The 15,497-nt window shown below is 39.0% G+C and overlaps 1 protein-coding gene across 1 annotated transcript in view; it reads right to left on the bottom strand.

The window, feature by feature from the left end:
• The window catches only part of BPTF (bromodomain PHD finger transcription factor), a 146,424-nt gene that overhangs the window by 6,663 nt on the left and 124,264 nt on the right, over positions 1 to 15,497 (bottom strand). Inside the window, exons 25-32 of the mRNA XM_010856556.1 lie at positions 15,356 to 15,497; positions 14,122 to 14,630; positions 12,014 to 12,096; positions 11,473 to 11,698; positions 8,911 to 9,233; positions 4,950 to 5,142; positions 3,912 to 3,996; positions 737 to 923 (exon numbers count right to left, since the gene is read on the bottom strand). The exon at positions 15,356 to 15,497 is cut by the window's right edge and continues 28 nt beyond it. Coding sequence (XP_010854858.1) covers positions 737 to 923; positions 3,912 to 3,996; positions 4,950 to 5,142; positions 8,911 to 9,233; positions 11,473 to 11,698; positions 12,014 to 12,096; positions 14,122 to 14,630; positions 15,356 to 15,497 — 1,748 coding nt within the window. The remainder of the gene's footprint in view (positions 1 to 736; positions 924 to 3,911; positions 3,997 to 4,949; positions 5,143 to 8,910; positions 9,234 to 11,472; positions 11,699 to 12,013; positions 12,097 to 14,121; positions 14,631 to 15,355) is intronic.

Raw genomic sequence — 15,497 nt, 5'->3', positions numbered from 1 at the left:
TCTCAAAGAAAAGGAAAATGGGCCTCTGTTGGGAAGAAGAAAGTCATGGGCTTGGAAGGAGCAGGTACTGAAGGTCAGAAACAGAAGGCATGAGGTCAAAGCACCTGAATACCACACGAAGCTGTTCAATGCTTTTTATATGTTACTATAGATTCAAAGGGGCTTTCCTGGTGGCTCAGCTGGTAAAGAATGACCTGCAGTGTGGGAGACCTGGATTCGATCTCTGGGTTGGGAAGACCCCCTGGAGAAGGGAACAGCTACCCACTCCAGTATTCTGGTCTGGAGAATTCCATGGACTGTATAATCTATGGGGTCGCAAAGAGTCGTTGGACATGACTGAGCAACTTTCACAGGTTCGAAGAAAAAGTCTGTGGAATTAAAGTCTAGTTTTGCCCGAGGAAAAAAATCCAGAAAAATAAAATTATTCATGATTTCAAACACATCACAAACATAAATTAAGGAGAACGTGCTAAGATCCCCTCTTTATGGTCTTCCTCTTACTCTATCCTACAGAACAGTTATTTTTATACTTTTGTAAACTTAGTGAGAGCAAGAACTCTTACTGCTATCTTTGTATGTGCCCCGTGGCATTTAAGACATCTTACATTCTTTAAGCATTTGATAAATGTTTTTTGAATTTTAGAAAGTGGCTCTAATTTTAAGTAGATCACACACAAATCTAGCCATTTCTCATTAGGAGTTGAACTGATTCAGAGCACTGAACACCCCTGCTTACCTGCTAGCCTTGAATCCTTTCAATTTCTGTACAAAGAATGATTCAAGAACTTCTGCACACTGGTAAAAAGGAGAGTCACTTGGATTGTAGTAACGACAATTATCAAAAATTTTGGTCATATCTGCTACAAATTCCGTCAGCTTTTCATAATATCTTCTTTGTACTCTTTCTTCCATGGTGGCAAGGTCTTAAAAACACAAAATGTAAAAGATTTTCAAAACCTTAAGGTCATTCCAATGTGAATACTGCCTGCAGTTCTGACAAACAAGAATAGGACTGACAGATAAACACAATTTCAAAACTAAATCTCAATAATTATTTCAGAAGTGAGAAAATAATTTTGAAGTTCATTCAAAAAATAAAAGCTCAAGAGTATCTAAGAAATATTTGAACAATAAAAGTAATGGGAGAAGACAATCTATGAGAATTTAAAAAAATCATAAAACTGTGATAATGAAAAGTGTGGCACTGTCCAAGATGATACAAACATTAATGGAACTGAATTCGAAACAGGAACAGACCTGACTGTATTCAGCATATGAATTTTACATATGTTGAGGATGTCATTTCAAGTAAGCAGAGAAAGGAAGAATTCATTAATAAATTGGGTTGGAACAACTGCCTACCTATATTTGAAGAAAAATTCTATCTCATACTATATGCCAAAGTAACCTAGGTGGATTAAAAGTTAAGGACAAAAAGGAATGTAGTCAATCACTGAACCACGCATATAAAAGTAGTTAAAATGGCAAGTTTACGTTATACATATATTTTAATACACACACATACACATCTTTGATAGTTCCAGCGTATGCAGGTAGGGGAAAAAGTATAAACAGGAACAACTGTAAAAAAGGAGCCAGTCTGATAAAATTCCAAACAAAATTTGGGCACATCATTTTGTGCAGGTTATGTAAGCTATACAGGAAGAGTGAATGCTTAACACAGCCCACCAGGATAGCACCATAGTCAGAGTTTTTTAAAGTTCCAGACAATCACTGATTGAGTAGCTGTAACAAAGTATGTGAGTAGGGTCTGGACATTTTATGATTTCAATTTAATTTGATATTCCTTTAAAAAAGTATTGGGAGAATATATAGGTAAGTCTTTACATATCTGGGGTAGGGAAAAAGGCTGAAAATACAACTCCAAAAGTAGAATTCATAATGATTAATAGATTTGAATTAAAAAATGTTAAAAACTATCTATGACCAAAAATTACCATAAAACTTAAAATATCCTCAGAATATAACTACCCCTTAAATAACACTGACAAGAGTATGAATATCTCAAGAACAAAATGGCAAAATATATAAATAGGAAGCTCACAGAGAAAAAGTTCAAACAGTAAGAACATCACTAGTTACTGAAGACAGGCAAAAACAGAGAGTCCTTCTTTTGTCCAAATTAGCAGAAACTAAAAGTCCTAATATCAGACTATTAACACAGGCTACGTTTAAAGGAGGATGAGAGTGGTGGTAATTTACATTTTACTCCCTACATTTCTGTAACATCTGCGTTTGCACCTCAAACCTATCATTTTGAAATAAATATATGCAAAGAAAAAATGTTCTCAAGAGTGATAATGCTCAGTGTCTTCAGGGGTGCAGAGAAAAGGGTACAGATATATGCCATCAGTGGAAAATGGTTCAACCTGCTGAGGCATAATTTGAAAATACTTATCAGAAGCCTAAAAAAGTATACATACCCTCTGACAGAGAAATTCTGATTCTAGAAATTTTTACTAAGAAAGCAAACAAGAACAATGCAGATGCACAAAGATGTTTTAAAGAAGTGTCATTTATAGAAGCAAAAATTGCATACAACCAAAAAAAAATCCATTTTGGGGGAGGTGATTAAATAAATAATCTTAACTTCATACAATTAAAAACAGTCTGGGTCTATACCACAGCTGATGTGACAAAGCCACTGACTGACAAGTTTATAAAATATGTTATAAAACATGATGATCCACATATATAACTCCATTTAAGAAAATAAAAGCTGCTGACCTTGTTGGCTCCTTCATACCCCTAAAAGAAACTATTTTCAAGTTAGTCACTGTTTGTCCAGACATTTTCTATGCACCTTTAAATACATGTACGTATCCCGAGAAAACACACTTGCTTATGGCTTAAAACCTAGCAAATACTCTGTAACTTTCATTTTTCTTTCAACAGTATATTTGGGAGACCTGTATTATCTTTATGTACGTTCCTACATAAAACGCTATTTATCTGGCTGGCATTAAAAAAAAGGAAAACATTCTAGCTCTTCAAGAAAAGAACTGTGGTTAAATAAGTTAAGGCATAATCAATTTACAGACCATATAAAGCCATTAAAATTGTTACTGAAGATTAATGAAGATATATGAAGATTAATGACAGGAAGATGAATGCCAGACACATTTACTACATGATCTCAGTTTTTTCCTTTTAAATATATATGATTTCAATTTACACACACACACACACACACACACACAAAGAACATACCAAAATGTGAGAGAAAAAGTGCATGCATCAAAAAGGCTTAGCTGCTCTTGGAATATTTTCATCAGCTAGAATGAATCTTTTGGCAGTTCTGGAAGCTTTTACATATGTTCTAACTTCTATAACTTCTTTTGCAGATAAACTATTTTTAATATAATCATCACCTGTAGCTGTTCATCTTAATATAGTCACTTGCAGCTGTTCCTTATTACTATTTTCATTTTCTGGGCAATGAGGCCATATTTTCTTGGATTTCTACCTTTGTTCTCCTTCAGGAAAAGATGAGGAAGAGGGGACAGGAAAGATGAGAGGTTCAAAAAGACCTCAATCTATTCAAGGATTTCACTCCTTATACAGCTACAGAGTATTCTGCTCATCCTTTTTGGCTACTCCTCTCCTGATGGTCATTTATTTCATTTTCAGTACTTTTGCAATTATAAACACTGCTGGGATGAACAACATGTGTGCATATATAAATCCTAAGGGATGAAACTGCTGGGTCCAAAGCTATATAGCCTTGAACTATAACATGTACTCCCCACTTATCCTACCACTGACTATACCAGTTTAGACTCCCACCAGTCCTGCTTAACACAGCCTCATGATGTATCAGTTGCATGGATGAAAAATGAAATAGCTGCTTAGACTTCTGAAAAAACTTCAAGTTCAACTCAAGCACTTACCCATAGGTTCCTTAATAACACCGTAATAATCTGGTGCGTCGTTAGGATCCACTGGTTCAAGGAAAGGCCAGGCCATCTTATGGGCCTATATTGATGAGAAAAAAGGCATCATTACTGTCAGGTAGAAATAAAAATTTCACCTAAGCTTCCTATCTGAGTTACTGTATCTGAGTTACTGTATCAGTCAGCCTTCTAAACTTGGAGAGTCAGTTTTAAACTTGATGGATGAAATTATTTATACTTGGGACGACTTTTGCTCCAGTTACAAATGATCTCAGATGAACATGCTCTGTAATAATGGTGCTCAGAGGCCTGGGACCTTGCCCTGAGAGGGGATGGTGGAGCACTAGCTTAGAAGTCAAGGAATCTGTCCTCTGGTCCCTAACTGATGACCTGCCAACTCAGTGATGCTGCCACTGCAATCCCATCTATTAAACTGGAGTGGGAGGGGTTCTAAGTGGGGAATGGTTACCTCTGCGGGCGAAGGATGTGGCAGAGGGATGAAGTTAAGTAAGATGCAACCACATGATGAGACTACTGTTGCTTCAGTTCTTTCAATGATTCTGATTATAACGACACAGGAAACAGTGTTGACCTAGCACTATGTCTGGAATACATCTCTAATACTTGCCAATCGTATAAGGCACCCCCACCTCCTTTTTATTTTTAATAAGAGAAGGAAGGCTTTGCCTCAAAGCTTTAGATAAGCATTTGTATCTCACTAGAATTTAATCAAATCGCTTTTCAATCGATGGTATTAACAGTAAGGTAGTTTCCTTTAAAAATAAAATTTAGGCTAAAAAAAAAAATCAGTCATTTTAAACATGAGCATTAGCTAAACAACAGCTGAGCTAGCCTGTGGATCTGGTAAACCTCATGACAATGGCATGTGGAGGACTGAATTCTGTGGAGCACTTCAGTGGGGAGTCGGTAAATAATCAGGTCCTTGAAGATTGGAAAAGTCAAACCCCAGAAGTGTTTCCTAGGTCATGCTGGTTGACTTCATCTTTAAATGCTGCACAGAGAGTGGCTTCTCACCTGCAAAGAACGCAGCACCCTCTTCAGACCCTCATAATCTTTCTCTGTGAGCGGCGTGAGCACCGTCATGGCATCCTCTGTTGACTGGCACTGTGGACAGACGTACTCGTCAATGAGCTCTGCCTCACTCTGCAAGATGCCAACGCAGCGCCCATGGTACCAATTCTGACACCGGTCACAGCCGATATAAAATCTGCAAGATCCGAAATGGAAATGTGAGTTCAAAACAGATGGGATGACATGACTTATAATTTACTTTAAAAAAATAATAATGAAACATGCATCTGAAAATATTCTAACCCTGGGATACAAAATAGTTTCAGTATTATAATTATTTTAATACTTCTGAAGATTGACATTCCAATGTGTTAATTTAGTATTTCCGATGTTAAGAACAAGCATTAAAGGTTTAAGAACACTGTCAAAATTGGAGAACCAATATGATAAAAAAAAAAAAAAAAAAGGAGAACATTTAATTGACTTTAAAGCTCAAAACAAAATAAAGACAAAAATCTTTCAACTAATACCGTATCAAATGGGAAGCTGGTACTGGCCACCCAACTGGGAGTTCAAAATCCTAAACGCTAATAACAGAGTCTCAGAGCTTATTCCCGAATTAGTGTTTTACTAACCTGCGATAAAGCACCATTTCAAAACACTGATAAAAGTCCAAACAAGTCAGGCTATTTTAATCTCATTAATTTCTGCATTACATATTGAAGAATCAAGTCTACCGTTAAACCACATTTTCCCCAATGCATCTCAAACATTCACTATGAAGCAGCATAAAGTTTGAAGGGGAGGTAAAGAGGGAAGAAGAGAAAAAAAAATTGGAAAGGAATTTGTAATGTAAGTGTATCATATATGCAGAAAAGTATCTTGCTTTTTATTTTAAAATAAAATAAGTAACCAGTCAGAGCAGTTTGGCTTCCTAAATTATTAAATATGATGCTCTTATCAGAACTCACTGTGACTCATCATAAGGTGTTCTGCAGATACAGTACAATTCCTCACTGTTGCCCTCTTGTGCCCGTTTACAATCATTACAGATGTACACATCCATTTTCTTAGCCTCCTTTTCTGTGATGCCAACACATTCTCCATGATACCAGTTAGTACAAAGATCACAGCCAATATAGAACCTAAAAGCATTCACAATGAAAATGACAATGTAGTTGTCATTTTGAGCTGCATGGTACGTAAATCTGTCTTCCCTGTCCTGATTCACGTTCTTACAGGATAACTTTCTGCAATGAGTCAGCTAAACATCCTGAATCCAGCCATTCTAACCCTGACAAACTGCAGCATTTGACGCTGTATCAAATGTGGAAACATAAAAGTCGCTCACATCCATTTCAACAAATACACTGTTGAGTGAAATGCGGGTCTTTAAAAAAAACACACTGGGATTTGAAAAAATAAACAACACACCGATGGTAATGTCTCCTTCTTAATGAATGTGTGTAAAACCGTCACAGGCACAAAAACCAAAGCCAAAGAATCAAAGACTTACATCTGTCAAACCTATGCCACAGAAGCCATTTCAAAGTCGGGGCTATTTCTTAGATAGGTTTGAAAATGTATCTCACGATTTAAATTTGAAAACAAAGCAAAGCGCAAACACCGAGGAGAAGTTACACTACAAGGAACATGCAGGAGTTCAGCCAGGGGCAGAAGATAAAATGGTCAAAATGTGATATGAAGAAGAAAATTAAAAAAGGTACATGTAGGAAGTCTACCAAGTTTTCTAAATAAATATTGGAATTTATCTGTAGTAAGATTATGACATGGGTCAGTTTTTCAGTTAGAATGTGTGTGACAATGTGGAGAGCGGCCAGGTTAATTAGCTGGTGAGAAACTACTTCAGTTCAAAACCAGGATACACTGTGTGGAGAGTGATATATGGATTGTTAATCTAAAAACAAAAGGGTCTACAAGATGGGGCCATATGAGTGTGTCACCGTGGGTAACCACAGTCAGTCAACCTCAAGGCCTTTGTCGTTTAAGATCCCAAACAGCATAGTGGAGACTATCTCTATGACAAACACAGTGTATCTTCAGTGCTGACGGGTGCTCTGGAGGAATGCCTGGTCAGAGTCACAGCAAGGATGAGTGTGAACTGCAGGGAATGAGACTGGCCTTGCTGACACCCCTGGTTCTACCCAATGTATTTCTTGGCAGATTCACCTAGAGGAATCGAAATAGTCCTCAAGCTTCCAACTAACCTGCTTTTGAACATCAGGGAGTAACAGACAGTTGTGTGGTGGGTCCTATTACCACCACCTTTTTCCTTCTGAATTACAACCCTCGCATGCTTTTCACTGCCGCAGGTGGAGGCCCTGGGGTGTTTCTGTATGCTGCCTTCACCAGGCGGTGTGCTGCGTGTTCTGGAAGTAAGCTCAGGACTTGAATTTCAGGTTTTAGTCTTTCTCACTAGATTCCCAAACCAGCCTAGTTTGGTATAAGAGCTCACAGAATACTCCTTAAAACTCTCCCCAGCTAGAACAGGGAATGAATGAACCTGGTATACTGAAATGTTAATAATGAAAGAAAGTAAAAAATATGAAATATCCACAAAATAACGATCTCAATACAATGAACATATGTACGTGTGCCGCATTTTATGCAATTTAAAAGTTGTGTGTGAAATGAATTTCTATGATCTGAATATTTTAAATAGGCCAAAGTGTCTTGTTATTTAAGGAAAATCCATAAGCAGAGCTTTTTGTAAAGAAAGTATATCATGTTGTTTTGTTCTATAAATCATTTAGTATAATTTGCCTAAAGGGAGGCACACGTGTATTGAACCATGGGGAAAATCAGTTAATAGGGTTCTACTTTTTATATCACATCTAATTTCTCATAAAGTAAGACAATGAAAAAGTGAAGATGCCTATACTGATCTGCGTTTAATTCAACACACAGCTAAAGTTACCAACAAAAAGTTTTGATTTAGCACTTCCAAACGGATTATAATTTAAACAGCATCACTAGTTCCAATGTTACAACTTAAACATCACTAAAGAGACAATTTTATTTTATAAATGGATTAGGCATCTACTTACAGTAGACATTAAGCATTCTTAATTCTAAATGATCACACTTTTTAGCATAATCAAACTTTTGGGTATTGTAAAATTAATACTGCTGTTAATTTTGGTTTTAAAACGTTGGCCTGCATACGAATGTTGAAAATGGAAGCTAAATACCTAGCTGAGTGATAAAAATGATAGAAAAAAAAGTGTAACCACATTTATGAATTAATGTCTCTAAAATCTTGTATATATAACCAAATACAAGTCACAACTATCAAAAACAGCTTCCAGTTGCCGTGCTTATCAAATTTTTGAGTGTCATTCTTGAGGAATGAGTGAAAGAACTCCTTTTTGTATTTTTCTGACTTCTGTCCCCAATAAGAAAGTGGGAACTTGGACAAAAATATTAGGTTACAGTATTCTATTGCAGAAAGATAGAATTACTTGCAATTAAATGATAAAAATTCCGAACCATTCCAACTCAAAGCCCTTTCCACCATTTGAATCTAGGTTGTCTCTAGGGTTGGATGTAATCATGGGCTTGTGAAGATTCCAGAAAGGATGATGTCAACTTTGGGCGGTGATAGTAACACACTCTTTCTTCAGAGAGCATTACTGACTGATCTGGAATTGATCCAGAGAGAAAAGGAGAAAGCAAAGGAGCAACAGAAAGCTTATTTTTGACAGAAAAGAATATGATGAAGGACAAACATGAATCATGAACACGTGGGGGAAAAAAAAAACATAAATTTTTATTCTAGTGTCAAGGTTAAGAATATCAGATGCAAGACCACAAATGAAGTATCATTACCCTTATGTTTAACTATTTTCATTTACACTGCTACTGATATCCTCATTTTCTTCAAAACTGGACACTTAGCTACACTTTTAAGAGAATAAACTAGAGCTCAGAAAGATCTACTCACTTAGATTCATCGTAAGGCGTTTTACAGATACAGTAAAGCTTTGTGTCCTTCTTAGTTTCCTTTGAGGTAGTAGAGATCATTTTCTTCTTCTTGGACTTGGAGTTGGAGTCTCTCTCCTCTTCCCGCTTCCTTTTCTGGGAAGCCACAGGCAGCGTGGTCGTGGCCGTGGCCAGAGGGCCGGGGTGCTGTGGGGGAGGCGGAGGTGGAGGCGAAGGCGGAGGGGCTGGAGGTGCGGGCGGTGCTGCGGGGCAGGTGGCAGCTACTGCTGTGGCCTGCACCATGTCTTTTTCCTTCTTAATTTTCAGGTCCCTCTTGAGCTCTTCCTGTCATCAATTAAAGAAAATACCAGACCATCAACCGACTTACATAACACCCTGGCCAGAGGACCTTATTTCCCCTCCCTTGTCCGAGGAGTTCCCTAGTTCAGTCTAAGGCGAGGGAGTCTTGCTAACTCCAGACAAGAGGGTTCTTACTTTACCTTAAACCCAAAAGACAGCTAGAAACAGAAAATGATAATTACACAACAATTAGAAAGCTGCGAGTTATCTTCAAAGGAGGTTGGACAGAAAGATGAGCATGTGTATAAAAGAACAGTCCTTCTGACACGCCAGGGTCCTGCCCTGGTCACTGCGGTCGTCGCTCAGGACGCGGTTTCAAGTGTCCATACACGCTGGCTGCTTTCTCGGCTGGTCTCCTTCCGTCCCCTTAGAGTGAGACTGGACATACTGGACATGAACGGGATGTGACCCTCCAGACGTGGCCTGACCAGCAGAGTATGAGACAGATACGCCTTATGTACTGTGCTTCTATGTCTAGAATTTAAGACTTGAAGGAGAGCTATTTTCTCAAAAGAAATTTTGCATAAATTACAATCTTCACTTTTTCCCATGTGAAATATTTTATAGACACACCTGTGGTACTAAGCGCTACAACTTCTTAGAAATGATGATTAAAAGAGTTTCATTTTCCTAAATAATATGACGTGTTTATAACATAACGTTTATAAACATAATTTTAGGAAAATTAAGATTGTCAAGACAGTATAAAGGGTATTCACTTTGACCACCCCTTCAAGAACATTCCTATGACAGCATTAACATATGAGAAGTGTCTGCTTTCTGTATAGTTTCTATGTAAATTTAAAACTGTTCTTAAAAATGATGTCTATTTGTTTCAAGGAAGGCAATCATAAATGATATATATACAGGTAGATATAAAGGACCAACTGCATATCTTCACAATAAGAATAACAGCTTAAAAATAATTTTTAAAATATACTAGTACACATAAATTTGAAAGCTGTTCTTCAAAGGAAATCATCCTAGCAATAAATTCTATTAGTTAAAATAATGCTGAATATTTTAAGTACAATTTTTCTCCCTCATTAGATTAGCAATACACTGTCAGAAACAACACCATAACATGTGTTGTTATGTGTCAGAAACAACACCATAATATTGTACACTAGGGTATCTGCAGTAGAAACAGCATTTTTAAATGGCGGCATAGTATGCAGAACGCAGGAAAATGTTCAATATATGCTGTTTACAGTGTGATTTTGATTAAAATGGGTTTTATGTAAACACCTATATTACAAATAATATATATAAGATATATCCTGAAATTATTTTAAAATGGTAATCTTTGAGGGGGGATCACCACAGATTATTGGCTCTTTTATTTTTGTTTCCTCTGACAATGGTTGTGACACCTCGATATTCATCTAGTAGTGACTACCTTACTGAAGTCGCTCTTAAATTCTAATAATTTTTCTTTGGGGTTTCAATATAATCATACCATACACAATAACAAATTTTATCTTCTGTTTTGCTTTTTTTTTTGCTTAACATGTTAGCTAGAATTTCCAGAGATGCTGAGTAATGATGGTGATTCTGGGAATTACCACCAGTTTCTGACTCAGTGCAAAGATCTCTAATGTCTCAGAGTTACGTGCAATGCTCATTGGTAGGATGACCTACTAATTTAATACATTTAATATTTCTCACTTTTCAAAATGTACAAGACATTTTTAGAGATGCTTTAGATAGCCTACTTCTCTTTTAAAAAACTGTTTAAATATGTATGAGTAATCTTTCATTTTTCAACAAATTCTCTAAGTATACAGAGGACTAGCCATGCCTGCAGGATCAGTTACAAGTCAAGGAAGAAATCTGGCCTTATTTAATGAACACACTTAATTCTTCCTTTAACCTTATTTCACCATTTCTCTGTCTACTTTTCTCATGAAACCTGGCAACTTTTGGCAAGACTATGTTGCAGACAGTAAGAACTACAGCCAAGAGGATCCTCAAATGTTTTAATCAAAAGTCTAATCAAACCTCTCCAAGTGTCTAGTTTAGAGATTACAATATACATGTATACATAAACATCTATCTTATTTTAAAAGACATGTTCCACTGATTACTACTTATTCTAGGAACAAAAATGTAAATTCTAGAAAACAAACTCAGATTTTAAGTTTAATCACAATTTCAAAGGGGAAAAAAGAGTAAAATCTGATGCTGAACACTGGACACGGGAGGATAGAAAATACTTTCTTACCTGCACTTCAATTTGTAGATCTTTGTCGAGCAGCGCTCTCTTTTTCAGTATTTCAGCTTTGAGCTGCTCTTTGTGCTTGAAGAGCAGGGCAGAGAGCTTGCTGGCATTCTGTTTGCTACGTTTCTGTTCCACACTCTCTTCTCGCTTCCGTTTTTTTGCTGCCTGTTTTTCTTCTTTATCTATCTTATCCAAAATATACTTCATCACCTGGTTACAGACAATCATTCTAGAGAGAAATACACAACCTATGTAATCCTGGGCATTTTATTCTGAAAGGCTTAAGACATAATTTTTCTATGTCTCTATAGTTGATACTAACTTTCTGGGACTGGAGAGCTTCAAAGAGTGCTTCAAACCAGTCACAAGAATCTATTAGTACTGAGTGTTCTGATTTAATAAACTCCAGTCAGGATAAAACACAAACTCAGAACTCCCGTGCATGTGTGTGTGTGTGTGTGCGTGTTTGTTCATGCGCACACTTTGAGAGAAGAGACTAACGTACAGTGAGAGCCCGTGTAATGGTACAAACACTTCTCCCTACCTTTGATTCTCTTCTCTTTCTGCTGGAGTCATGGTCTTTTTCTGTTTTAAATGTTCTATTACAGCATTATGCTTCATCACCACCTTCAGGACAGAATAAAATCCAAAAATGCGTATTTTATAACGACTACAAGTTAGCACAGGGGTAACAACAGTAGAAACCTGAGCGTGTATATGTGTTTCCCAAAGAAACTAAGGATTTTATATCATAGTACAAATAAAATTAGAGCTACAGTATGCGCCAGGTGCTTACCATGTACTGGGCCCTGCACTGAGAGAAGCACTTGCCATTACCTCGTTCATTCACTGTAACAATGCTGAATGGTAGGGACATTTTTATAAATGAGATACTGAGATACAAAGAATTTACTAACTTGTCTGAGAGTAAAGAATGAATACAGTTGTAATTTTAACCCAGCTATCATCCTCCAATGATCATGTTTTGAATGTTATGTTCTCCTTCCCAGGCATTAAAGATCACCCCATTCCAGCCCATCCCCACCTTATACAGAAGTTAGCATAAAGAGAGACATTATAATTCTCAGTTCATGGCCCATACACTACTGAAAGCTGGAAAATAATGCACTTTAAAATACTGCAGATGACATTAATTTTATAAGAATATTACCATACATCTTCAAAATCCCTCTGCTGCTTAACAAGAGCTTCTAACAACAGTATTACAATCATTAAAGTTGCTAAGAGACTAGATCTTAAATTATTCCAATCACCAAAAAGAAATGAAATTATGTGACATGACAGAGGAGTTAATTATTGCCATGATGACAATCATAAGATACAATCTGTGTCAAATAAGTCACACACCTTAAATTTATACAATGCTACATGTCAAATATATTTTAATAAAAAATAAAAAGTGCTTCAACATACATGACCTAGTTTAATCATTACAATAGCCTTGCATGGCTGGAAAGAGAGTTTTAAGGAGGATAAAGCTCAGGGAAGGTGAGTGAGCTTCATGGACTGTAAATGGGAGACCCAGGAACTGGGTTCTCATGACTTGGGAACATTTGAAATCCACACAAACTCCTGACAAGTGCAGAGTACTGCAAGCTGTAGATGCAAAGAAAGCTTTCTCCAGTAATGTCGGATATTATTTATTATACATGAAACTTCAAGTAGAATAACTCTAGTTCATCTAAATTGCCTAACTTCACTACGAGGCTACTGCACAAGGTTGCTTTTTATTTCTGCTATGGAGTAATGGGACTTAACACTTCTTTTTTTAAAACAAAGCTATGACTGGAAATACAAGTGAGTTTAATCTGTCTGTAAAATCTGCTTAGTCTACACACAAACTAAGGAAGGACAACTGTGAATACCTTCAAACAAATCACCATGATGCCTCAAGTGGCTTCAAAACTTAGTCAAACCTTCAAGTTTCAAAGATACTTAAACTTCCTATGTCCATTCTTCCCATCTTAGTTCTCCCAAAATACGGGTAGTTTTCACCGGTAAGTACTGGCTGTTTATACACAACAGAGTTCCAAACTGTAAGTCATGTGATACGTTTTGGTCAATGCAGTGCTGCTTCCAACTCGAAGCGACAATGACTTCTGTGTCTCGTTTACAGCAAGCTAACACAACCAAACACTACGTCTAATGCACAGCACAATCATTCAAGCTACTGAACATGCTGCTTTTACTTAATAACTTTACCTGTTTCTGAATGATTTCACTTTGATTAGAAGCTTGGAGGGTGTGTTCCCGCTTAATTTCTATCTGTTGCTGCTTCTTCTTTTGCTGCTGATCCCTGAGTTGCTGAACCCTCTGCAACTGCTCTTGCACACTGGCTGCCTGCACTGCGACCACATTCTGAATGTGGTGAGTCTGCACAGGGCTGCTCTGCTGAATCTGAACGGGTAACTGGAGTTTGATCTGCTGGGGCACACCACCTTGCTGAGCCTGTATCTGAGCCACAACCTGCGGCTGGATCTGGGAGAGAACCTGGACTTGTGGTGGCAGCTGCGGCACAGCCAGGACTTGGGGCTGAGGCTGCGGTACTTGGAGCGGAGGACGGGGCGGGGATGAAACAGCAACTTGACTTAACGTTTGTCCTGGTGAAAGAGTTTGAGTTGAAGACTGTACCTGGGGTTGTGACTGTGGCTGGCCCTGGGAAGGTGTCGGAAGAGATGTATGTGGCTGGATTGGAATCGGTTGGGAGGCTGGAGTCTGACCCTGGGCCTGCTGTCCGGGAGACACTTGGGATGGCGTCGATGGACGTACTCGAGTCTGTGGTGGGCTCTGGACGCGAGCAGGAGACTGTCCTTGGACATTGCTCTGAGGCGGACACTGTCCTGCAACCTGGGGTTTGGAGGACTGTGCTTGGGTGGGCTGTGCTTCAGGAGGGACATGGGAGGCCACAGTTGTTTGGGTCTGAACTTCAGGCTGAGTCTGAGTTTCAGGCTGAGCTGGGGATGGGGGCTGGGTTTGGGGCTGGGGCTGAGCTGAAGGCTGAGCTGAAGGTTGAGCGGGCTGCGCAGGCTGAGGCTGGGCTTCTGGAGGACTCACGCTCGACGGCGGAGCTGGAGGCAGGCTTTTGGCTGGCTGCACCTGTGTCGGGGATGATAATTTACTCTGTCTTTGTTCACTTGTACCTGTGAAAAGGCAAGAGCAAATACTTATGACTCTAGAACGTAAGACTGTAGTTTAAGAAGAATTTGAAGGGGATTTTCTAAAGGTGAGAATTCTACATTTCAGGACGGAGGACTGAGGCTTAGAAATGCTCCATCCAGAAATACTTTGGTCAGGACTCGCCTAAATCGGGGAACCCTCCCCATGTTCACGGCTGCCCACCAAACATTTTGCGAAGTCTCCAGAGGGCTGGCTTCCAAAGCAAAGTGCAGTCTCTGGACATCAGTCTGGTCTTGTGGCCCAGGCTAAGCTACCCATATCCCTCTCCTATAGCATGGGGTCAGTGAACGACAGCACCTTGCAGGGGAGGCTCACAGAGTGCTCCGGTTTTGGAGCTCTCAGTCCTAGCTTATGAGCTGGACAGACCATCTGCCCGGCGAGCACGTCCGTGATTCACTCAGCAACTACAGGTCTGGGGCAGAGCAGGAGCGGGCACAGTCGCCACGGCACATTACTACTGTGCACCACCCCCTGCCTTCCTCATTTCCTAAAGGGGTGGAGGGGTGGCGACGGAGTCTGTCCGGGCAAGAGACCTGGTCGAGCTCTGGGGAGGCTGACCAGTCAGCTGTGGACGCTCATCGGCTTGGGGCACATCCTCCCAAGGTAAGCCCCAGTCCTCTTGCCTCCTTTGTCACCCAGCAACTTGTGACACCAACGAGCAGCACTTCTGACAACTCCCAAGTTCTACCTGCTGCTGTAGTAGAGACGGTGGTGGTGGTGCTGCTGGTGGTGGCAGCTGTGGTTGCCAGTGGGGTGAAGAGGAATCGCTGAACGGTACCATTTGGCATTGCAGCTTGCATCAGCTGCTGTCCTGGACCCGGAAGTATAGT

Source organism: Bison bison, unplaced genomic scaffold, assembly GCF_000754665.1.
Source record: "Bison bison bison isolate TAMUID 2011002044 unplaced genomic scaffold, Bison_UMD1.0 scf7180017864371, whole genome shotgun sequence".
Classification (NCBI taxonomy): Eukaryota; Metazoa; Chordata; class Mammalia; order Artiodactyla; family Bovidae; genus Bison; species Bison bison.
Note: the sequence above shows the minus strand (reverse complement) of the source record. Positions and strands in the feature narration are given on the sequence as shown.